Source organism: Mastigoproctus giganteus, chromosome 7 (genome assembly GCF_048544385.1).
Source record: "Mastigoproctus giganteus isolate SK-2022 chromosome 7, ASM4854438v1, whole genome shotgun sequence".
Lineage (NCBI taxonomy): Eukaryota > Metazoa > Arthropoda > Arachnida > Uropygi > Thelyphonidae > Mastigoproctus > Mastigoproctus giganteus.
The window spans coordinates 128278212-128302908 of NC_143581.1; the positions used below are offsets into that span (position 1 = coordinate 128278212).

At 41.3% G+C, this 24697-nt stretch overlaps 1 protein-coding gene across 3 annotated transcripts in view; it reads left to right on the forward strand.

Annotated features, from left to right (window-relative positions):
* Cog6 (conserved oligomeric Golgi complex subunit 6) overlaps positions 1 to 24697 on the forward strand; it is a 439606-nt gene that overhangs the window by 214489 nt on the left and 200420 nt on the right. For all 3 annotated transcript variants that reach the window (XM_090377892.1, XM_090377894.1, XM_090377893.1), the window contains one exon: positions 187 to 357. In XM_090377892.1, the coding sequence (XP_090234018.1) occupies positions 187 to 357 (171 nt within the window). The remainder of the gene's footprint in view (positions 1 to 186; positions 358 to 24697) is intronic.

Below are 24697 nucleotides of genomic sequence, written 5' to 3' on the forward strand. Positions count from 1 at the left end.
GCAGTAATAAAGGTTAATGTTTTTACCACAGATAGTATAACATAATTTTAACCATTGAAAATAAACCTTGCATAAAATGAATTAAGTCTACAATCTTTAATGGATCTATAAATTCCCCTTCACCATCCCACATGCATATTTTGTATCTAGTTAATGGTGTCATATATATATTTTATTTCTTCATAGATGAGTGCCGACTTTTGAATTCTGAATATATTGAACTGAAACCCCTACTTTCACAAGCCTTTGAGACTTTGCAGGATAGACCAATACTTTTCAAATATTCTCTGGATGAATATACTAATTCTCGCCGATCAGCAGTTGTACGCAATTTTATTGATGCACTTACTAGAGGAGGTAGGTATGAATTAAGTACAATTTTGGTTTTCTTGTTAATTCTTTGCTGAGAGTACTTTGCTGTGATATGTTTCATTTCATGTTTTGAATAATTATATCCTTAGGTGTGTTAGGCCAGCTTCTGTTGTCATATGTGCAGCTATATATAATAAAATAAAATACCTCTATGAAGTAGCTGTGGAATGTTTCTAACATATTACAAGCTGTTGAGCTTGACATGTTAAGCCTACAACTAGCATGTTATATGGATTTTGATGGCTATCAGTTAGGCAGGCCTTGATCTCCTTGGGTTCTGACTGTGGGCCTGCATCATCCCCACATATTTGTATGTCTCTCCCTCTGTCATGGTTTCAATCTCTTCATCGGTCTTCAGCTGGTAGTTTTGTTTGGCTAGATGTCCTTGATTTTAGCATTAGCAGAGGCATTTGATGCAAGAAAGCAAGCTTATGCAGCATCAGCCAAAAAAAAAACCCACTTCACTTCACCCCTCTGTTCGTTCCAAATACCTGTCCAGCTGAGCCTTAAACTTATTTAGGCTATCAACCTCCACCACAAGGGATGGAAGTCTGTTCCACCAACCAACCACCCGCTGGCCAAAGGCAAATTTCCTCACGTCTATCCTACATCTGTCTTTCCTCAATTTGAATTTATGCCCTCTCAGGTGATTTTTCTGAGCTAGAGGAAGAATCCCATCAGCATTGAGCATGCTTAAACCATTCAAGGCTTTATACACCTCTATCAGATCACCTCGCTGGTGCCTAGTCTCCAGACACTGTAATTTGCAAAACTTAAGCCTTTCTTCGTAAGAGCACCCCTTTGTTCCATTCACTAATCTTGTTGCCCTTCTCCGTACTCATTCCAGCAGCTCTACATCCTTCTTGAAATGAGGCCTCCAGACCTGTATACAGTACTCTAGGTGTGGCCTGACCATTGCCTTATACAATGGAATAATCACCTCCTTATCCCTGCTGGAAAAATTCCTGTATATCATTGACAATACTCCATGAGCTACTCTTGCAGCCCGTCTGCACTGCTCAGAGAACTTCATATCTGCCTGCACAACCACCCCCAAGTCCCTTTCATTCTCTACCACTGTCAGTGTAGTACCACAGAGTTAATACGTTGCTCTGGGGTTGCTGTTTCCCATGTGTAGTACTTTACATTTGTCAATGTTAAACTTCATTTGCCACCTCTCAGCCCATCTGCTCAACCTTTCCAGATCCTGTTGCAGCAGCATAGTGTCAGTAGTGTCCTTGACAACCCTGCCAACCTTTGTATCATCTGCAAACTTGGACATTAAGCTTGATATACCATCATCAATATCATTTATAAATACAGAAAACAATAATGGACCCAACACTGAGCCTTGAGGGACTCCACTAATAACATTAGTCCACGATGAGCAGTGTCCATTGATTACCACTCTCTGTCTTCTCCCCCTCAACCACCCCTTTATCCATAGCAGCAATTTGCCTCCAATGTCACACTGCTCCAATTTGTGTAGCAGTCTTCCATGTGCAACAGTATCAAAAGCCCTTCTAAGATCCAAGTATATAATATCAAAGTTATTCCCTGCATCCAGTTCTTTTGTGACTGCATCATAATATCCAATCAAGTTGGTCAGGCAAGACTTCCCCTTAACAAAACCATGCTCTGTCTGAGCTATAACTGAAGTCTTGTCTAAATGATCCTGCAGTGCTTCTTTAACCAGTGCCTCCATTAATTTTCCTGGAGCAGAAGTTAAGCTGACAGGTCTATAATTACTTGTGTCAGCCTTTGATCCTCCTTTGTGAATTGGGGTCACATTTGCACATTTCCAGTCTATGGGTGCCTCCCCCGAGTCCAAGGAAGCTCTCATAATTATGGCTAAGGGTTTGCTTACTTCCTTTGCTGCCTCCTTTAATATAACTGGATAGATCCCATCCACCCTGGGTGCCTTTCTTGTGTTTATCTTCAACAGTTTCTCCTCCACTTTACTCCCAGTTATTTCAAGATTCTGTAGCTTACTGCTAGAGTTGAATACACCTCTGGCATTCCCCTTGCTGAATAACTCCTCATGTGTGAATGTCGATGCAAAATATTCATTTAGTTTGTTAGCTACCTGAGCAGGATCATCAACAGTTGACCCATCAATATCAAGTGGACCAATCTGATTCATCCCCTTCCTTCTAGAGTTTACATAAGTAAAGAAGTCTTTGCTGTTTTTCTTTGCATCCCTTGCCAAGGATTTCTCGTAATCTGCCTTTGCCTGCCTAACCTCCTTTGTAACTTGGTTACAGATTAATTTATATCTATCATAGGCTTCTGTGTCATGTGTTAATTTGTAAGTATCCCATGCATTTTTCTTCTCTGCCATATGCCTCATTAGTTCATCTGACATCCATTTTGACCTAAACCTTGAACAATATTTCTTAGTTGGTATGTAAAGCCTAGTAGCTTCCAAGATAAGTTCTTTGAATGCTTCCCATTTTGAATTTGCTGTTGGTAACATCATCAGTTGGTCCCACTGTATAGTGGGACCAACTGATTTAATCCAAGAGTCTTGCATTTGCCTAGACCAAATTGCATCCTAATGTCAGTGCCAAACTCTTCAGTAATCTGGAGAAGCTGTAATCATGGTGAACATGCTCAGTTGTGTCATACAGTTTGGTGTCATCCATGTACATCAGGCGAGAGAGAGAGAGAGTGTACAAGTTCTTCCTCCCTTCTTATCCGTACTAGCTGTTATTGAGCATGGTGGACAATGGGTTGAGTACTAGACCTTAGTGGGCTCAGGACATCTCCCTTGAAGATTCCTCTTCTGATAGGTATTGGTCTGGTTGTGATATTCTCAACTTTGATAGTGGTCCTCCATTTTGCCATGGTTGCTTCTAGGAAGTGTGTCAGAGTCAGGTTGACTTTGTAGATCTTTAGTATTTCTATCAGCCAGCTCTGGGGCACGGAGTCGAAGGCCTTGCAGTAGTTGATGCAGGCCGTGTATGGGTTGCAGTGCTTGTTGTAGGCTTGATCCATAACTGTAGTGTCAGTGGACAATTGCTCTTTGTATCCTTCGCTCATCTACTTACATCCTTTCTGCTGCTTGGCCATGAAGTTCTTGCTTCCAACTGGTCTGATATCTTCTTAGTTATGCAGCTGGTCAGTCAGGGTCTTGCACATTGTTGGGAGACAGATGATTGTTCTTTATTTTGTTGGGTTTGTGGTGTCTTTGTCCTTAGCCTTCAGGTAGGTGATTCCTTGAGTCAGAGTCTCTGAGATTGTGTCAGGTTGCCTTATTATCTGGGTGAACTGCTCTGCTATCTGCCTGTGCGTATGTGCACAGCTGAACTTCTGATACCAGTAGTTGTGGATGTTATCAATTCTTGCAGTTCACCAGTTGTGGAACTTCCTGATCAACAGTAGTTGATCAGGAAGTTCCACAACTGGTGAACTGCAAGAAGTACAACAGTTTGTTCCAACAGTTGTACTTCTTCCTCCCGAATCTCCCATTCTGTTATCACTTGTATGTTCTTGGTTTTCTTCCTTTCCAGATCTGTCCAGAGTTATGGCTGTTATGGCTAACTTTGCTACTCCACAGGTTACCCAGAACTCCATGAGTGCCTTCTGGTTGGCGGGTACATTGTCTTCTTTTTCGTCTTGTCCGATTTTCCTGTAGAAGGCTCTCTGGTTTTCATCAAATGTCTCACTGTCTGTTTTCTTTTGGGCATTCTCCTCGTAATGGTGAACTCTCTTGCTGAGTGCCAGGAGTTTATGCTTGAAGGTGTCAAGGTATTCTTCGATTCTCTGATTATAGGTCTCATGTTTGCTGTGGATGTTGCCTTTATTGAGGATGACCTTCACCTTTCTGATCAGCTTTTCGCTTCTGTTATCCTTTTGGTGTTGAGTTGTTTGGCCTATCTTCTTCTTTCTCAGACCGGTGGTTCCTTGTCTTTACATTTTGTGTTCTGTTCTCTTGTTTCTCTTCTGTTCATCCTGGTTGGTGCTACAGTGGCACACTTAATGGCTGTGCAGATGGTATCTAGTGTTACGTCATTGATGTTGAGATAATCCAGTATTATTCACCTATTGAGGTGGTCTGTGACTTGCCACAGGATTCTATTGTCTCTGCTTTGTTATGGTGTCGGTCTGTGTGAGGTTCATTCTCTCGAATTCTGCTAGGGCTTTCTTCCACTCTTCTTCTATTCTGGATATCATGATCTTGTCTGTTTTCACTTTGGCTGCTTTGGGTTGCAGTCCTTGTACTTGCTATTCCTCCTCCAGTTTTGGTTTCGTTGTGTCCGTATTCATTGTTGTTTCTAGCAGGAATCACATCCTGCTTGATTTTTTCCAAGATTGCAGGAACTATCAGGTTCTTCTTGGTGATGGTCCATTTCTTGTCTGTTATTTGCTGTTCGGTGACCTGAACAGTCAGGAACTGTTCCACCTACTTGGTGTGTAGTTTCGTCCTGTACATTGTCCTGTCTGTCTCGAGCTTTGTTACTTCGTAGTGTGCTCGCATAATGAATGTATTATTTCGATACTGCACTTCATGTGTTGTTTTCTTCTTCCTTCCTGAGTGGTCACTAGTGCAGTTGAGCAGAAAGCATTTCCAGGTGGTTGAACAGAGTCATTTTACCCTTCAGTTGTTGTTGTAGCCATATGGGAGACAGCACTACTCATTCCACTGTCGTCCGCAGGAGACTGTGCCCAACTTTTTGAACCAGCCACTAACATGACTTTATCCTAAGTTGTAGAAATATTGAACATACTCGATATAGTATGTTCAATATTTCTACAACTCATCTTCATCCAGCTGTGTGGAGGTGGACCTGTTTAACTTTGGGTGGTAATTATGGGAGTGACACCAGATGGTGCCACTCTCTGCCTAAGTTGTCACTTGTATCTAGTATTATTCACTTGACCTTGGGGAAAGTAGGTCTGATGAAATGACTTTTGCAATCCCCCCATTGTGGGATTTGGACCCGGGTCCATGATATTGGCAGTCCGCATCGTAACCACTTGGCTAATCATTAATCATGCTCCTTTATTGTTATTATTGGTAGTAGTAGTACTGGCAAATGTTGCAAGAGAGGAAGGTTATACAGCATCAGGCAAAAAATAAATAATTAAATAAAAACCTACCTCATCTCTCCATCCCCTCTAATAATGTCATCTTTATTCTAAAATTTATTCAAACTATCCACTTCCACAAAAACAGATGTTAGTTTGTTCCAACAGTCAAAAGTTTCTGGTCAAAAGCAAATTTTTGCGCATCTGTCCTGCAGCTATCCTTTTTTAATTTATTCCCCTTATGTGCATTGTCTGAGAAAGAGAATACTATCATCATTAAGTTTACTCAATCCATTTAAAGCCATGAACACATTAATCAGGTCTCCTTACATAATTTCCAAATGGTGCAATTTGCACAACCAATATCTTCTGTGATAAGAGTACCCTTCTTGACTAAACTGTTTGCCCTTCTCTACACTCATTTTCTAAGAGATCCACATATTAAAATGAGGTGTCTGGATATACAGTACTCAAGCTCTAGTCTAACTATTGCATTATACAATGGGATAATCACCTTCTTATCTGTGCTGGCAAAGTTCCTATATATATCATTGCTGTTTTTTTTTTAAATATCATTCTGTTTTTTATAATCATCCCATGCAGGTTTCTTCTGTGGTACTAGTCTGACAGTGCATCTGACATTCTTTTAGTTCTTAACCGTTATTAGTTTGTATTAACAGCTTATTGGCTTCTGTGATTACTTTACTGAACAAACTCCCATTTAGAATTTGCAATTGGCCCCACTGAAAGGAATTTAAAAATTATCTAAGTCCTTGGTAATCTTGTTTATGAAAGAAACAAGCCTCATCTTTACCTTTAATAGTAGTTATGTCTTTAAGTATATCCCACATCAGTATATCATGACTACAACCACCTAGTTGTTAGTTTATCTGGATATTCTTAATGCATGAAGATTCACTGCTGATAATCATATCGAGTATTGCTTTCTTTTGTTTCCTCTCTTAAATGCTACTATAAAAATTAGTCATCCAATAAATCCAGAAAATTTCTGCTGCTGTGTGAGTTGCCAACCCACAAGTTCCAGTTAATATTTGAAAAGTTACTCCCCCCATTATAAGACATTCTGATTTACTAGCCCACTCTACTTTTCTGTGCAGTTGTTCAATATACTCATCATAATCATATGGCCTACAGCAAACCAAACTGTCATCTCAGTGTTTGTCACATCAAACTGACTCACTATTGCACTGGCCACCCACATAATTTGGGTGTACTGCTTTAGATTCTGTGCACTTATTAATGAAGAACATGCCTCCTCCTCCTCCTTTGTCCTGGCATGCTTGACCATCTTCACACATTGTACTCGCTATTTCAATTTACACATCACTTATGTCTGAGTGGCACCATGTTTCCAATAATCATACCATGTTCACATTCGTTGGCTTAACCACTACTTCAAATTCATAAAATTTGTACATTTTGTATTTGCGTATCTCATGATGATCCTCCAGCAGGCCTTGTGCTCTCTGATACCTTGCTTTTTTGGCTTGTGTATGACCCAAAAGCAGCAGTGCAAGAATCACTTTCACCTCTGTCTGTGGCTGCTGTTAATGTGTATATTTCTGTGTAACTCTCCCAGATGAACAGTTTTTAGATGCACCTAACACTTCCTCTAGCATCAGCAAATATTCCCACTTGTTTTATTTAAGTGTTTCCTATCTCTGTGAAAACAGCCCTCTAGGTAACAAAAAAAATATCATGCTGAAAAATTTCTAACCCATGTGCCTTGCGAAGTCTCTTCTCAAGGTCTGAATTGATTGACAAGGATCACATTGTGTACTCCCTCCTATCATGTCTGGGCAGAATTGTAGATGTTGCTCTTTCTTCTGACTTCTCCACTAATGCTGGTGTTCCTCAAGGTTCAGTTCTTTCTCCTACTCTTTTCCTCTTATATGTTAATGACTTACTTCCATTAACTGAAAATCCTGGTGATAGCATATTACATTCCACCTTCTAGTTTGAGAAACCTTGCCCTGCACAAACAGCTTCAGCTTCTCGAATATCTGCTACCAATTTCTCTAATGCTGATCTACAAATAATTCTCCAGTGGGGCAAAGATAACTTAGTTGATTTCAATCCTTGTAAAACTGAGTCCTGTCTTGTATCTTGCAAAAAGGATTCTTCTGCTCCTATGCTTACCTTTGATGATTCTATGCACTTCTCCTTCTTCTAGAAACTGGAGTGTCTGATGACACTCCGATTTTTAAGCAAGGTCATATATCTCTATACCCTGGCTTCTGATCTCTCTCTCTCTCTCTCTCTCTCTCTCTCTCTCTCTCTCTCTCTCTCTCTCTCTCTCTCTCTCTCTCTCTCCAAAAGCACATTACAAATATTGATTCCCTGCATCTAAAAAACTGATTCCCTGCATCTAAAAAACTAGGTTTTCTCTTTCGCTGTCAGCGTTACTTTTCTTCCAAACAGCTTGTTCACTCTGTACAAGTCGCAAATCCACCCTACCATGGAATATTGTTCCCACATCTGGGGTGGTGTCCCCAAAACCTCTCTCAGGCTTTTAGATTCCATTCAAAAGAGGACAGTTAGTTTAATTAATGACTCATCTCTAACAGTCTCTCTCCACTCTCTGTTCATTCTATTTCTGTTGCATGCCTTTTCTATATATACTTCCATGTGCACTGTTCTTCTGAATTGGCTTCCATTCTCTCTCTCTCTCTTCCAAAGCAGTCCGAACATGTGCCACAACCAGTCAACATCCTTTTACTGTCTAACTTCAAATTCGCAGAACCAACTTTTCTTCTTTCTCATTTATTCATCCAACTTACATTTTCTGGAACAACCTTCCATCATACATATTTCCTGAAAATTATAATCTACAGAAGTTCAAGTCTAATGTGATCAAATGTCTTCTTTCATCTTCTTAACCATCAATCCATGCATGATACTAAGTACTATAGGTTCTGATGCCTCTCGTGTGTGTGTGTTTGTGTGTCATAAAAAAAATTACACACTTCTTACTTTCTGTATATAGTGGCTTGCATCATACTCTTTATAGTCCTCTAGTCTGATACATACTCTGATTTTCTCTTTGCTTTCAATGATTTCATACTACACAGATTCTATGTCAGCATGTGTAAGTTCCAAATCTCAGAGTGCTTTTGTTTTGCTAGGACTGCTTTTGATAAGAAGCACAGTCTTCCACCCTTCCCATTTTGTCTGTCTTTCTTAAGTGAATTATAGATGCTATAATCAAGATCATCCTTCCCTATTTTTGGCACCAAGTTTCTGTGATCAGCATCATTTTTTTCAACCAGTTATTCAATTTTGCTCATACTATTGATAATTTTGCTATAGACACAGCTTAGATAGTGCTGTCCAACCTTTTTGGGTGGCAGTAACTTTTGTATAGCTTCAAGAAGTTGAAAACTCCCACAAAAAAAGGGGTGGGGGAAATTAAGTATTCACTAAAAATAAGCACATACGAAGGTGCAAGCTAAAAGTTTCCGGACTGACTGTGTGGAGTGCTAACTATGTGTAGTATAGCAACATGCTGTTCCTGCTGAACTAATTCATTGTTAGTTATTGTGGTGTGTTTTGTGCAAGTAGGACATTGAGCTTTTGTGCAATTGATGCTTAAGTGTTTTTGTTGCTCTCTGGTTCGATTGGAAATGCACAACTAGGGTGGCTTTATTGATTCCTTTAAATGCACGAGGATTTCCAGAATGGTACCAAGCAATGGTATTAATCTGTAATCTTCCGCTGCATTAGCCCCAGCAGAGATGGAAACACCTGGTGCTTCACACAACTAACACACTTTGCATTCGCCCCAAGCAAGAGCATGGCCCTATCTTTTGAAGCCTTGAAACCTGGCATTGTCTTTTCCTCTTTGTCAATGTATGTGCTATCCAGAATTTTTTTTTTTCCAATACTGAGCAGTCTCATCAATGCTAAAAATTTGCTGTGTTGAATAGCCGCTGTCATAAATAATTTTTCCCAACACATCACAAAATTTCTCTGTAGCTGCAGAACTTTAATATTTTGGAAACCAGTGTGATGCTTGAACCTATTAAGCCACCCGTTGCTTGCCACAAACTTGGCTTGGGGTTCGCCATACTTAACCTTAATATCTTTATAAATACTTGTTTGCTTTTGCTTGAATGGATTCAGGGGCACTTGGTTCTGAATCTGATTTTCCATCCATATTATTAATAGCTTTTTCATCTTCGATATAGCACCTGAACGCTGTTTTGTGATCACTGTTGATCTTAAATGCACTGATCCTTTAACATGTTCTTTTATATGCACACTGTCCTTTAAAATAGTATTCACTGTTGAAGCAATGAGAACTAATTCCGTGCAGTAGATGACAAATTTTGTCCTGCTTCATACTTCTTAATTAATCATCTTTATTTCTAAATATCTTCATTTCTAAATCGAGGCGCCTCCGTAGCCAGGTGGGAAGGAGCAGCAGTGCGTAGCACACGCTTCTTGATTAGACCGGGGTTCGAGCCCGTCACCACCAAATACGGAGGATGCGGAAAGGTTAAGGAATGACCACCGCATATCCTGGAGCAATATGGCCTTAGTTGCTAATGCTCCTAAAAACCAAAAAAACAACAAACAAACAACAATTTCTAAATCGATTTTCTTTCATTTCCCGGCACTGCCAGCACTTGCACTTTCCATCGGCCCCTTTCCTTTCATCATTGTAATATGTAAATAGGAATAAAGAGAAGTTTCTGAAAATTTTTTTTTTGTATGATTAACGATTTCAGTGACGGGGGAACACATTTCACCATAATAGCATAACATGAAAACGCACAGAATTCCAGTTATTGGAATTATCGCAAATGAAATAAGATCAAGTTTACAGTCCATTTATAATAGATTGCGCTAACAGAAAAGCCCAAACTGGAAAGTGCAAATTGTTTTTATTGTTTTTTGGTCGTGTCCTCCAGAAAGCTGCTTTAGAAAAATATCACAAAGGTATTCAAAATTGATTCCTATAACGGGAACATATGATAACGATCAAAGTGTAGTGCAATTTCCATTATAAATATGATGTTTTTAAGAGATAACTTGCTTAGTAATATAGTAGGTGCCTCCGTAGCCAGGTAGGAAGGAGCAGCAGTGCGTAGCACACACTTCTTGATTGACAGGGGTTCGAGCCCGTCACCACTAAATATGGAGGATGCGGAAAGGTCAGGGAATGACCACCGCATATCCCGGAGCAATATGGCCTTAGTTGCTAATGCTCCTAAAAACCAAACAACAATAACATAACAACAGCTTAGTAATATAGCGAAATTTTCAACTTCCAAGGACTTGGAACGAATTACAAAAAAAAAAAAAAAAACTGTTATTGGGTTCACATTACAATATTTTCACGGTACCTCCATTTATCCCCACAGATGCAAAATACATTTCCAAAGTTTTTCTCAGTTTGCACCCGCCAGCAAAAACTTACGTAAAGTCAAATTTGCATAAGTTGAGTATTTTGTAAGTTGGAGAGTTCCTGTAATTCAAATGATTTTCTATACTCCTTCTCACAGCATTCCATCGTCCCACTGTACTCAAAGAAGTGACCTTTTTCCTGCATCTAGTGATACACTATGTTCCATGTGCTCTTCCCGCCTTCCACCATAGTCTTTACATGGTAAGATACAAACCTTTCTCCAGTGCATCTTTCTGCAATTTCAACCTCAACATCGAATCCAGCACCCCTGAAAACCTAAGGGGAAAGTAGCCCCCACCTTCCTACAAGCATTTTCCCACTTGGGCATTCTCCCTTCCCTCACTGAATACTGGCACGCACACTCACATTCAGCTCCCAACTGGACATACTTCAGCAATAGATCTTTCCATTCGTTCTCCAGTACTGTTTCCGACCATTGAGTGGTATGTTATAAACGATCCTATGGGCAGTGATCACTTCCCAATTGTATGCAAGGTATTGATAGCACAGACTCCTTTAACTAAACCCTGCAGGAAATGGAAATTTACAAGAGCAAACTGGGCAAAATTTCAGTCATCAATCTCTTTCGATGAGAAAAAAATCCGTCTTCAGCGTATTGATGATGTGACAGATTACATCACGTCGCATCTCTTAAACGTGGCTAAAGATACAATACCATTATCAAATCCACCGGGCCATAAGCACTATAATTATTGGTGGAATGAGGAATGCACCAAAGCAAAAAATAAAGCATGGAATTTGTTTCGGCAATATCCAATCACAGCCAATCTGATAAGTTATAAGAAAGTAAGGGCAAAAGCACGCTTCATACAGAGGCAAGCCAAAAAAGAATCCTGGACCCGTTCTGCATCAACAATTAACAGAAATACTGACAGCAGATTAATTTGGAAAAAAATTAGACAGCTTTCTGGTAAGTTTCCAACCATACCCTCTCCAGTCCTCTCCTGGAATGGGCGAGATTTAACTAGTCCCTCGGATATAGCTAATGCTTTGGGCAATACTTTTGCTGAGATCTCGGCAACATCAGCTTATACTACATCTTTCCAATGAATTAAAAACAGTCGAGAACAGTATTCTATTAACTTCCAAACTGCCCTCATTCTACCATATAACAAACCTCTACAATATTCTGAACTATTGCATGCCATTAAAACAACTCGTAATGGTGCCGCCGGACCAGACGGGATCTATTATGTCATGCTGCAACATCTTGATGACAAAGCTTTGCGCCTCCTCCTGGTCTTTTACAACCGTATTTTTTTTTAGAAAAAACTTATCCAGCTTCTTGGCACCACTCTATTGTTTTGGCATTCCTGAAGCCTGGAAAAGATCCAACCAATCCCCATAACTATAGACCAATATTTCTGTCAAGCTGCCTCAGCGAAATTCTTGAAAAAATTGTCCACAATAGACTCGTTCGGATCATAGAGCCACAACATCTAATGAGCAATAGTCAGCATGGCTTTCGACAAAACAGATCATGCTTAGATCTCATGATCAAGGCTGAATTTGCCATTTGCAATGCGTTCGTTAAACACGAGCATCTGGTAATGATTTCTATAGATATACAGAAGGCCTTTGACACCACCTGGCGACATGGCATACTTAGTGATCTTTATTCTCTTGGTCTATGGGGAAACCTTCCCATATTTGTACAGAACTTTCTATACACTAGATCGTTTCAAGTAAAATACCAAAATGACCTCTCTACAACTTTCATTCAGGAAAAAGGTGTTATTGAGTGCCACTCTTTTTGCTCTTAGAATCGATTCCATCACTAAACAGCTTCCAAACATGGTTGAGTCATATCTTTAAGTGGATGACCTTTCCATTTCCTGTCATTCCCAAAGCATGAGATCTATTGAAAGGCAGCTTCAGATATCACTGAATAAAATACAATAATGGGCCAACCTTAACGGCTATCGACTCTCACAACAGAAAGCAGTTGCTATCCATTTTTGTTGACAACGCAAACTCCATCTGGATCCTGAACTCCGAATTTCCGTCTCCATACCAGTCACTAGTAACATCAAATTTCTAGGATTAAATCTTTACAACAAATTAAATTTCTTAGACCATATTAAAAATGTATGTACTTCCTGTTTAAAAAAGTTAAATATACTCAGAACTTTATCCGCCCTAACATGGGGTGCAGATCGCACCTCCTTACTTCGGCTATACAGGGCATTAATCTGATCCCATCTCGATTATGGTGCTCCTTTCTTTGATTCTGCCAGAGCAAGTGTTTAATGCTGGCTTGATCCAGTTCAGCACAGTGCCTTGAGGATTGCACTTGGGGCTTTCAGAACATCACCAGCACATAGCCTCTACATAGCCTCAATGTCTGGCCCCTACTAGCCTCGTCAGAGGCTAGTAGGGGCCAGACGTGTTCAAAGCCGCTAAGTGGATTTTTCTTATTTATTGATTTGAAATTATTGTTTTTCTAAAACTTTTGATTTAAATTTAGTAGTATAGCATTATTTTGTGATTTTCTGATTAATTATTCATTCTTTATTCTTTACTCGGCCTTGCAATTGCATAAAAGTATCGGTAAGGGTATCCACGTGTTACAAGTCGCAACTCCGCTGAACGAGAAGTTTTTTTAGCCATATTTAGCCGCTTATTGAATATTTTTTACATCAAATTATTTTTTGTAAGTAGCTTATAGACCTAGTAAGGATCGTTAGTTTATTCTGAATTGAGACAGCGAGATTTGAAAGTTAATTCATACTTAAGTGTCCATAGATTTACCATTCGTAACTTCCCACCTTTGTCTTTGTCATATTGTGCTTGGCGCATTATAGCCTCAGTCGCTGATGCACCAATAAAATACAAACAAACAAACAAACAAACAAATCTTTGTCATACAATCGTTATATATCGAACCTAGATAGCGTTAGTATAGTATAGGTTATAATATTTTCAGTGATCGGTAAAATCTATTAAACTTGTTGAACTTCGTTGGCATTTAAATTGTACTTTTAACTAAATACGTATACCAACTCGAATTACTAATGTAACATGATTAATTAATACATAACTGATACGGAAGTTATATAAAGGGAACTCGGAGATAATTAATACTTGACACGAAAAAATATATATCCCGTTATAACTGTGTTGGGAGATAAGTTAGGGTTATAAACTGAAATTGAAATTTTATTTAAATTAAAAGAAATCATGACTCAGACCAGAGCAGCAAAACAAAAGGCTCAAGCTAATGGAAGTGCTGTGGCTCAGAGGAGAACTGAGGGGGGCAGTTGCCTTCAGAATCAAAGCCTTTTAAAATGCACAGCTTGCATGATGTTTGTGGAGCATTCAGGTACGGGACGTGATATTGCCATGGGGGATGTCTTTGTGTGTGCGCGATGCAAGGAGTGTATCGAAATCAGGCAACAACTCAGCGTTCTTATGGGCCTATATGAGAGCTTGAAGGACAGGGTGGATGCCCTCTAAGGAATTAAATTGAGGGGCCCATCAAGCTCTCAGCTGCCCACATCAACGCCAGAGCTTGCACTTGGTCATCGTGCAACACAGCGGCAACCCCCAAGGCAGAATGCGCTGGTCCCAAAGGAACTAGTAGTTGTTGGTGACTCTATTGTCAGGGAAACGGGGAACATGCTTTGTAAAAAGGATAGGTGGAACAGGACCAGGGTATGTCTGCCAGGGGCATAGGTTGATGACGTTGTAGAGCAGATATCATCTTTTAAGGGCACAAAAGGTGATATAGTTGTACACGTTGGCACAAAGATATCAAGAGTAGGAGACCGGCAGAATTGCTTAACAGGTACAGGTCACTGTTGAAAAAAAACCTTGAATTAGGGTTAAATTCGAAAGTGTCTGCAATTCTACGATAGGAGGGAGTATATGATGAGAACCTTGTCGATCAATTCGACCCTGGAAAGATTGTGCAAGGCTCAAGGGGTAGAATTTTTTTCAGCCTGGACTGTACTTGTTAACAGGAGAGATTGCTTCTACAGGGATGGGATACACTTAAATAGAAAGGGTGCAAGAATATTTGCTGATGCCATCGAGGCAGTGTTAGGTGGGTCGGAAAACTGCTAGCTTGGGGGGAGACAAAGACGAATAGATTAACAGTAGCCACTGGCAGAGGTGAAAGAGATTCTTGCATTGCTTCTATTGGAATGAGCAGAAACCTGAAAAACAAGATGCAGGATATTTCAGAGACTGCTGGGAGTCACTGCAGTACAAGTAAACACATGGGTTGTGTTAGGGTAGCTAAGAATAGAAATAGGTGCATGTATAGTTGCATGTACACCAATGCTAGGAGTTTAGTAAATAAATTTGATGAATTTGAGGTATTGCTCAAAACATCAAAGGCGGATATTGTTGGGATATCAGAGAAGTGGTGTCACACGGATATAAGGAATGCAGAACTGGAATTTGGGGAGTACAATGTCTACAGAAAGGATAGTCTGGATAGGAAGGGAGGAGGGGTTATGCTATTAGTTAAGAAATACATAAAATCCAAGGAAGTGAAGCCAGTGGACATCGCTGGACAGTGCAGTGCCGAGTCAGTTTGGTGTGACATAAGCATTGGGAGATCAAAATTGAGAGTAGGAGTGTGCTATAGGCCTAATGACTTTGATGAGTATAATAAGAAACTGTACAGGGAAATAGAGTGGGCCAGTAAATCAGAGAGTCTTATAATGGGAGATTTTAATTTCCCAGATATTGACTGGAATTTGGGGGCTGGTCACTCACACACTAGCAAGCCTTTTGTGGATTTATTGGATGATTGTTTTCTACATCAGCATGTTCGGGAGGCAACTAGAGGGAGGAACACTCTTGATTTGATTATCAGCAGTGATTCTTCATGCATTAAGAATCTGCAGATAAATGAACCACTAGGTGGCAGTGATCACAGTGTGCTGAAGTGGGATTTACTCAAAGAGGTAACTACCATTAGGGGTAAAGGGAAGAGTTATTGCTTTCGTAAAGGCAACTACGATGGACTGAGACAGTATTTAAATTCTATACAGTGGGATCAGCTGATGATGTTACCAACAGCAAATGCAAAATGGGAAGCATTCAAAGAACTTATCTTGGAAGCTACTAGGCTTTACATACCAACTAAGAAATATTGTTCAAGGTTTAGGCCTAAATGGATGTCAGAAGAACTAATGAGGCATATGGCATAGAAGAAAAATGAATGGATACATACAAATTAACACATGACACAGAAGCCTATGATAGATACAAGTTGATCTGTAACCAAGTTACCAAGGAGGTTAGGCAGGCGAAGGCAGATTACGAGAAATCTTTGGCAAGGGATGCAAAGAAAAACAGTAAAGAGTTCTTTACTTATATAAACTCTAGAAGGAAGGGGATGAATCAGATTGGTCCACTTGATATTGATGGGTCAACTGTTGATGATCCTTCTCAGGTAGCTAACAAACTAAATGAATATTTTGCATTGACATTCACACATGAGGAGTTATTTAGCGAGGGGAAAGCCCAGAGGTGTATTCAACTCTAGCAGTAAGCTAGAGAATCTTGTAATAACTGAGAGTAAAGTGGAAAAGAAATTGTTGAAGATAAACACAAGAAAGGCACCCGGGGTGGATGGGATCTATCCATTTATATTAAAGGAGGCAGCAGAGGAAGTAAGCAAACCCTTAGCCATAATTATGAGAGCTTCCTTGGACTCAGGGGAAGTACCCACAGACTGGAGATCTGTAAATGTGACCCCAATTCACAAAGGAGGATCAAAGGCTGACACAAGTAATTATAGACCTGTGAGTTTAACTTCTGTTCCAGGAAAATTAATAGAGGCACTAGTTAAAGAAGCACTGCAGGATCATTTAGAAAAGACTTCAGTTATAGCTCGGACACAGCATGGTTTTGTTAAGGGGAAGTCTTGCCTGACCAATTTGATTTGATTGGATACTATGATGCAGTCACAAAGGAACTAGATGCAAGGAATAACTTTGATATTATATACTTGGATCTTAGAAAGGCTTTTGATACTGTTGCACATGGAAGACTGCTGCACAAATTGCAGCAGTGTGGCATTGGAGGCAAATTGCTGCTGTGGATAAAGGGGTGGCTGAGGGGGAGAAGACAGAGAGTGGTAATCAATGGCCACTGCTCGTCGTGGACTATTGTTATTAGTGGAGTCCCTCAGGGTTCAGTGTTGGGTCCATTATTGTTTTCTGTATTTATAAATGATATTGATGATGGTATATCAAGCTTAATGTTGAAGTTTGCAGACGATACAAAAGTAGGCAGGGTTGTCAAGGACACTACTGACACTGTGCTGCTGCAACAGGATCTGGAAAGGTTGAGCAGATGGGCTGAGAGGTGGCAAATGAAGTTTAACATTGACAAATGTAAAGTACTACACATGGGAAACAGCAACCCCAGAGCAACGTATCAACTCTGTGGTACTACACTGACAGTGGTAGAGAATGAAAGGGACCTGGGGGTGGTTGTGCAGGCAGATATGAAGTTCTCTGAGCAGTGCAGATGGGCTGCAACAGTAGCTCATGGTGTATTGTCAATGATATATAGGAATTTTTCTAGCAGGGATAAGGAGGTGATTATTCCCTTTTATAAGGCAATGGTCAGTACTGACCATTGCCTTATACAAGTAGAGTACTTGTACTCTACTTGTACAAGGCAAGAGTACTGTATACAGGTCCGGTGGCCTCATTTCAAGAAGAATGTAGAGCTGCTGGAACGAGTACAGAGAAGGGCAACAAGATTAGTGAATGGAACAAAGGGGTGCTCTTACGAAGAAAGGCTTAAGTTTTGCAAATTACAGTGTCTGGAGACTAGGCATCAGCGAGGTGATCTGAGAGAGGTGTATAAAGCCTTGAATGGTTTGAGCATGCTCAATGCTGATAGGATTCTTCCTCTCGCTGAGAATAATCACCTGAGAGGGCATAAATTCAAATTGAGGAAAGACAGATGTTGGATAGACGTGCGTAAATTTGCCTTTAGCCAGCGGGTGGTTGGTTGGTGGAACAGACTTCCATCCCTTGTCGTGGAAGTTGATAGCCTAAATAAGTTTAAGGCTCAGCTGGACAGGTATTTTGAACGAACAGAGGGGTTAAGTGGAAGTGGTTTTTTTTTTTTTTTTTTTTTTTTTTGGCTGATGCTGCATAAGTTTGCTTTCTTGCATCAAATGTCTCTACTAATGCTAATGCTAATTGACGCTCATGAGCCCCCGTTAATTTTACGTAGGAAATCCCTGCTACTGAAGTATGCTGTCAAAATACAAAGTTGTGCCTCGCATCCAATTCAGTCATATTTATTTAATCCACCATTAGAAAACCTCTACAGAATTAAACCTAGTATAGTAAAACCAGCTGGTCTTCGCCTTCTTGAACTGATGCAGGTTTGGAAAGTTTACATTCATTCTGTACAAGAAGTAGTAACATGCACTCAACCACCATGGACTCATACTCCTACCCACCTATGACACTTGCCTTTGCCAGTGGGGAAAAAATGTTCTTCAAGCATCAAATGTGAAACAACGTCATGCAATTCACACTCACAAATATTTTGACTTTTCTCCAATTTATTCAGATGTATCTAAATCTAACTCAAACATTGGAGCAGCAGCAGTGTTCCTAAATTCCACTATTTCAGCAGCCCTTCCACCTGAATTCAGTATCTTCTCAGCAGAATTATATGCAATAAAACTAGCCTTAGAAAATCTCTGTTCTGACCACAAGGTGCAGTGAAATTTGTTATTTACACTTACTCCCTCAGCTCAATTATGGCATTATCTAACTCCACAGATAAAGTTCACCCTTTTCTAAATGAAATTAGAAGATTATTACTGCACATTGAAGAGCGCCACCAAATGATCACCTTCTGCTGATTCCAGCACATTCTGGAATTTCTGGTAAGGATTTGGCCAATAAAGCGGCAAAAAAAATCCATCTACCTTAGATTTAACCAATATCCATGTTACAGCATCAGGCTATCCACAAATCATTCGTGGTGCATGCCTAACAGAATAGACAGCATTCTGGCACTCTCAAACAAACAACAAACTTTTTCAATTTAAATAGGATCCTAGAATTTGGCGTTCCAGTGTCTGTTTATCAAGACGAGAAGAAGTACTCCTTTCAAGATTTAAGAATAGGCCATACATATTTGACTCACCTTCATTTACTCACAGGAGATGATCCACCACATGTCCACATTGTTCTCTAAATTTGACTGTGAAACACATTCTCATCGAATGCCCACACTATAATCAAGACAGAAATACATCCCTGCTATCTTTGGTTAACCTTTGGAAACCAGTAACTCTAGAGAATGTCATTGGTGACAATGCAAATATCCCTGAATTTTTTAACTTTCCGAAGAAAATTGGAGTCTTTAGTCATTTCTGATTTTTTCCTCTTCTGACATGACAAGAAATTCTCATATGTTACTAAAAAGAAATGTACCTTCCCTCACTTGAATAAGCGGTTAAGCCCAAAACTTTGCTAGCCTGCTGACAGTCACCCCTACTACCACAGACTTGTAGACTCCTCCGTAGCCAGGTGGGAAGGAGCAGCAGTGCATAGCACATTTGACCGGGGTTTGAGCCTGTCACCACCAAATACGTAGGATGTGGAAAGGTCAGGGAATGACCACCGCATATTCCCGGTGCAATATGGCCTTAGTTGCTAATGCTCCTAAAAGCCAAATAACAACAACAACAACAACCACAGACTTGTGGTTGGCGTCTTTCGACAGCAAATTTCACCGCCTTCAACGCACTGCGTTGAAAACATCGATTCAAACCACCCTAGATTATCCGGAATTCTGCGAACTTCATGGAAACTACCATCTATATTTATTTATTTATTTATTTATTATTCAATTTATTACATTTGCTTCACCCCTGAACAGCCTTCAGCTAGGAGGGTGCCTATATACATTTGTACGTTATAAGTTAGAGAGCAATCATAGGAATCGTACCCCTCGACGTGGGCACCTGTACATGGTGAGGGGACCTCCCAGTGACTCTGCTGGACTTCCAGACTAGCATCACTGGGATCCAACGCCCACAGCCTAGGTTCCGGGCTTACATCAACGGAATCCGGCGTGTTTGCCGTGCGCTGCGACCCGTGGAAATTCGGAAAGGGGGATCCTGGTGGTTGAGGGGCCCAGCTTCAATACACCACTTTGGCCCCTGCTTCGACAAGACGGGTGGTCCTGGAAGGCCCGGCTAGGATCAATCGGCTAGTAGGCTCGCCTGCGAGGGTCAACCGTGTCAATGCCACGCCCTTACCCTCATGGTCCGAGGGACAGGATTCAGGCTGGCGGCGGTGCGGGTATAGTGTCTGGGTAGCCATGGCGTCCCACTCCCGAGCGCATTTATTGCATGCCGGGTAGTGGGCGTCCCTTTGGGCTCCGTGGTGGGTGGGGAGCCCGGGCACTGAACAATTAAAAAAACTCCATGAATCCTGATAAACTCATTTCTTCAGGGGCCCCAACCCGGTCCCTATCTGCAAACATCGACGAAGATCCAGATAGTACTATTAGTACAAAGAGGCAGCGAACAGAAGTACCATCAGGGCCTGTTCCAAGGTTCCTGATTATGCACTCAACTGTTGAAAAACCGATTGGTAAAATGTCGCCCTTTTTTATCCAAAAAGGGTTAGATGGGTTAGTAGGCTCACCCAAATCAGTTAAGAGGCTCCGCTCTGGAGACCTCTTAATTGAAACTAAAAATGACAGGCAATCCGAACATCTACTCCGAGTAACATCAATCGGAGGAATCCCTATAACGGTGACACCACACAGAACACTCAATTCATCGAGAGGTGTCATTTCGGAGTGGGACCTTCTCGACGTCACCGAGGAGGAAATCTGCTCCGAATTAAAACCACAGGGAGTCATTGCCGTCAAGAGAATCACTGCGCGAAGGGATGGAAAAATAGTTAAAACCAGGAGCGTTATCCTGACTTTTAACTCTCCTAAACCTCCTGACGAAATAAAAGCTTGGATACATCAATTGTTCAGTGCGTCCATACGTTCCGAACCCTTTACGGTGTTTTAAATGCCAGAAGTATGGACACTCTCAAATGGCCTGCCGTGGAGTCCTTGCATGCGCACAATGCGGTGCAAAGGACCACGAAACAACAGCATGTTCAGCCGCAAAACCCACCTGTATTAACTGTGAGGGCGAACATCCGGCCTACTCACGAGCGTGCCAGAGGTGGAAAGAAGAAAAAGAAATTCAACGGCTGAAGGCAGAGCTAAATATATCATACCAGGAGGCAAGGAAATCGGTCAAACCCCTGAATATCAACAGACCTACCTACGCCCAGAAGGTAGCAGGGAGATGTTCCGTCGGAACTCAGACGGACATGACCATTCCTCCAAAGGAGTCTTTTACTCCCATCGCGCGGTATCTCTTAAGTTCGCAAAAACCTACACAGAAGGACCAATCAGCTGCCACTCCTATATCGGTACCTCCTAATGCTCCACAATTAACAAAGGTAATTACGAAAGAAAAGAATAAGAAAGGGGAAGTCCCGCCTAGTTCCCAAGAAAAGATGGATGTAGAGCAGAAGGAGGTACCCGAAGAATCAGTCTTGGAACTCTTTGCGGAGGAGGAAATGAACACGGGACCGCGTCCATTCTTCCCCAAAAAAGACGAATCCAAGACCGATAAAAGTAAGCCCTCAGCACCTCGGAAGCCGCCAGATGGACCCACCAAGCCAAAATAATGGTTAAATTCCTACAATGGAATTGTCGTGGATTCCGGTGAAATATTGATGACATCAAGGCCCTCCTGCAAAAGCACGAGCCAGTTTGCTTTTGCTTGCAGGAGACATATCTAAAGACAAATGACGATCCCACGATGCATAACACCCCAATTTTTCGTAAGGATAGAATTGCGGATGGCTCTGTACATGAGGGAGTGGCTATCCTTGTGGGTAACCAGACCCCAGTGCAGCCCTTACTAATTACAACTAGAATAGAGGCTGTTGCAATTCGCCTTACGGTGGGATTTTTATTAAATGTGTGCTCTATTTATTTGCCACCTGGGACTGACATCTCCCAGGCAGACCTTGATGATCTTCTAACGCAGTTGCCTCCCCCTTTCTTACTTCTCGGGGATATGAATGGACATAACACCCTGTGGGGTAGTGCTAACATCAACGGAAGGGGACGAGTCATTGAGCGTATGCTCAATGACAATGACCTTTCCCTTCTAAATACTGGAACAAACACCTTCTTCCACATGCCTACCCGTACCTTTTCTGCCATTGATCTCTCTATCTGCTCCCCTTCTCTACTCCCTTCACTCACTTGGGAAGTGGAGGAGAATCCATACGGAAGCGATCACTTCCCTGTGATAACCTTGTTACACAGTGGGAGACCATGTCTTCCTTTTAGGTTACCACGGTGGAAGATTGATCAGGCTGACTGGACTGCCTTCCAACATCAGGCAAATTTTGATCTTAGCACAGTCAGTCAGGAGCCGATCAATGATGCAGTAAAGTACATCACAGAAATCATCGTCCAAGCAGCTGCTAATGCTGTCCCAAAAACATCAGCCCAGTTTCCACCATTTCCCAAACCTTGGTGGAATTCACAATGCACAGCAGCAAAAAAGGCTCAAAACAAAGCGTGGGGGATATTTCGCCGATATCCTACCACGAACAACCTTATAGCCTTTAAACGTGCACGAGCCAAAGCACGCTACATCCGTCGTCAGAGTCAAAAGGAATCGTGGATCCGGTTTACATCATCTATTAACCAGTCTACCAACTCTAAGGTAGTCTTTGATAAAATCCGGAAAATGAAGAGAAAATATACATCCCACCCTTCTTCAATCCTAGATTATAATGGATGCGCTATTGCAGATTCAACTGCAATAGCCAATGCTCTTGGGGAAACATTCTCTAACATCTCTGCAACATCCTCGTATTCCCGAGAATTCCTGGTCCTGAAATATAAAATCGAAAAACAGGCACTTATCTTTAAATATAAGAGCATTTATCCCTACAACGGGGATTTCACTATTCATGAACTAAAAAGAGCCCTCGCTCTTTCTAAAGCAAGTGCCATTGGACCAGATGGCATCCATTATGAAATGATTAAACATCTTTCATCAAAATCTATGGATTGTCTGCTCCTTCTGTATAACAGAATCTTTACTGAAGGACAGTTTCCGGACTCCTGGCGAAAGGCAATCGTTCTTGCCTTTCCTAAGCCAGGAAAGGATCCAACAGTCACCACCAATTATCGTCCTATTGCTCTGACTAGCTGTTTGTGCAAAATCCTGGAGAGAATGGTCAATTCTCGTTTAATATGGTATCTCGAAGCAAATGACCTTCTCTCCAACATCCAGTGCGGCTTCCGAAGGAACCGGTCCACTTTGAACCATCTTATTAGATTGGAAGCATCCATCCGGGATGCTTTCCTAAAACGCGAACACTTGGTGTCGGTGTTCTTTGACATGGAAAAAGCATACGACACAACTTGGAGATTTGGCATCTTAAAAGATCTGCATAGCCTTGGCCTTAGGGGACAACTCCCCATTTTTATTAAAAACTTTTTAGCCAATCGATCTTTCCAAGTTCGTGTGGGATCCTCACTCTCTCGTTCCTTCAGTCAAGAGGAGGGAGTACCACAAGGATCAGTATTAAGTGTCATGCTTTTTGCCATCAAAGTAAATTCCATCACAGAACAATTTCCTCCAACTGTAAACAGTGCCCTCTATGTTGATGACTTTAGCATATTTTGTCAGTCATGCAACATGAGGGTTATTGAAAGACAACTGCAGAAAGCTATTGATCGCCTCAACTCCTGGGCTCTTACTAATGGCTTTAGGTTCTCGCCGGAGAAGACCGTTTGCGTACACTTTTGTCGTAAGCGTAATCTTCATCCTGAACCCGAATTAAAGCTCGGACAAAATGCAATTCCAGTAGCAGCGGACGCAAAATTCTTGGGACTCGTATTCGATAAAAAGCTGACCTTTCTGAATCATATCCATCAACTCCGCACAAAGTGCACAAGAGGGCTGAATATTCTGCGCTCTCTTTCCTCAACATCTTGGGGTGCGGATCGCTGCACCCTACTACGCATCTATCGTGCACTTGTACGATCCAGACTGGATTACGGGTCCCTGGTATACAATTCGGCCAGAGACAGTGTACTTCGATGGCTGGATCCTGTCCATCATCAGGCTCTCCGTATCGCTACTGGAGCATTTCGAACATCTCCCGTCCAGAGCTTATACGTCGAAGCAAACGAACCACCGTTATCACTTCGACGTAAGCAGTTGTCTCTAAAGTACGCCTTAAAACTGAAATCCCTGCCAGACAATCCTACGTGGCCATTCGTTTTTGAGCCACGATGGGAAAACTTGTACAACACCCGTAAGACTGCCAATCGTCCTTTTGGTATTCGTCTCCAAGAGCTACTCAAAGAACTTAATATTAAGGTAGACAAGGTTGCCCAAACACCAAAGCAAAGCAACCCCTTCCACCCTGGCATGCTCGTGTTCCAACCTGTGATTTGTCCCTCAGAAATTGGGGAAAGTCGGACACTCCATCTTCTGTCTACCTGCAGCTTTATTCAGCACACCGAGCTGAACATTCCGACTTTGCGCCAGTTTACACAGACGGTTCGAAGTCGAAATCATATGTGGGATCTGCTGCTGTCTTTACAGACAGCACTACATCGGAGCAGATTCCCTCTGAATGCAGTATATTTACTGCAGAGCTGCATGCTATAGAGTTAGCCTTGGATCACATTAGTGAATGCCAATACCAACGGTTCATTTTATATTCCGATTCTCTCAGCGTGTTACAGTCTTTAATATCTGTCAGATATAATCCTCATCCAGTTCTGTCT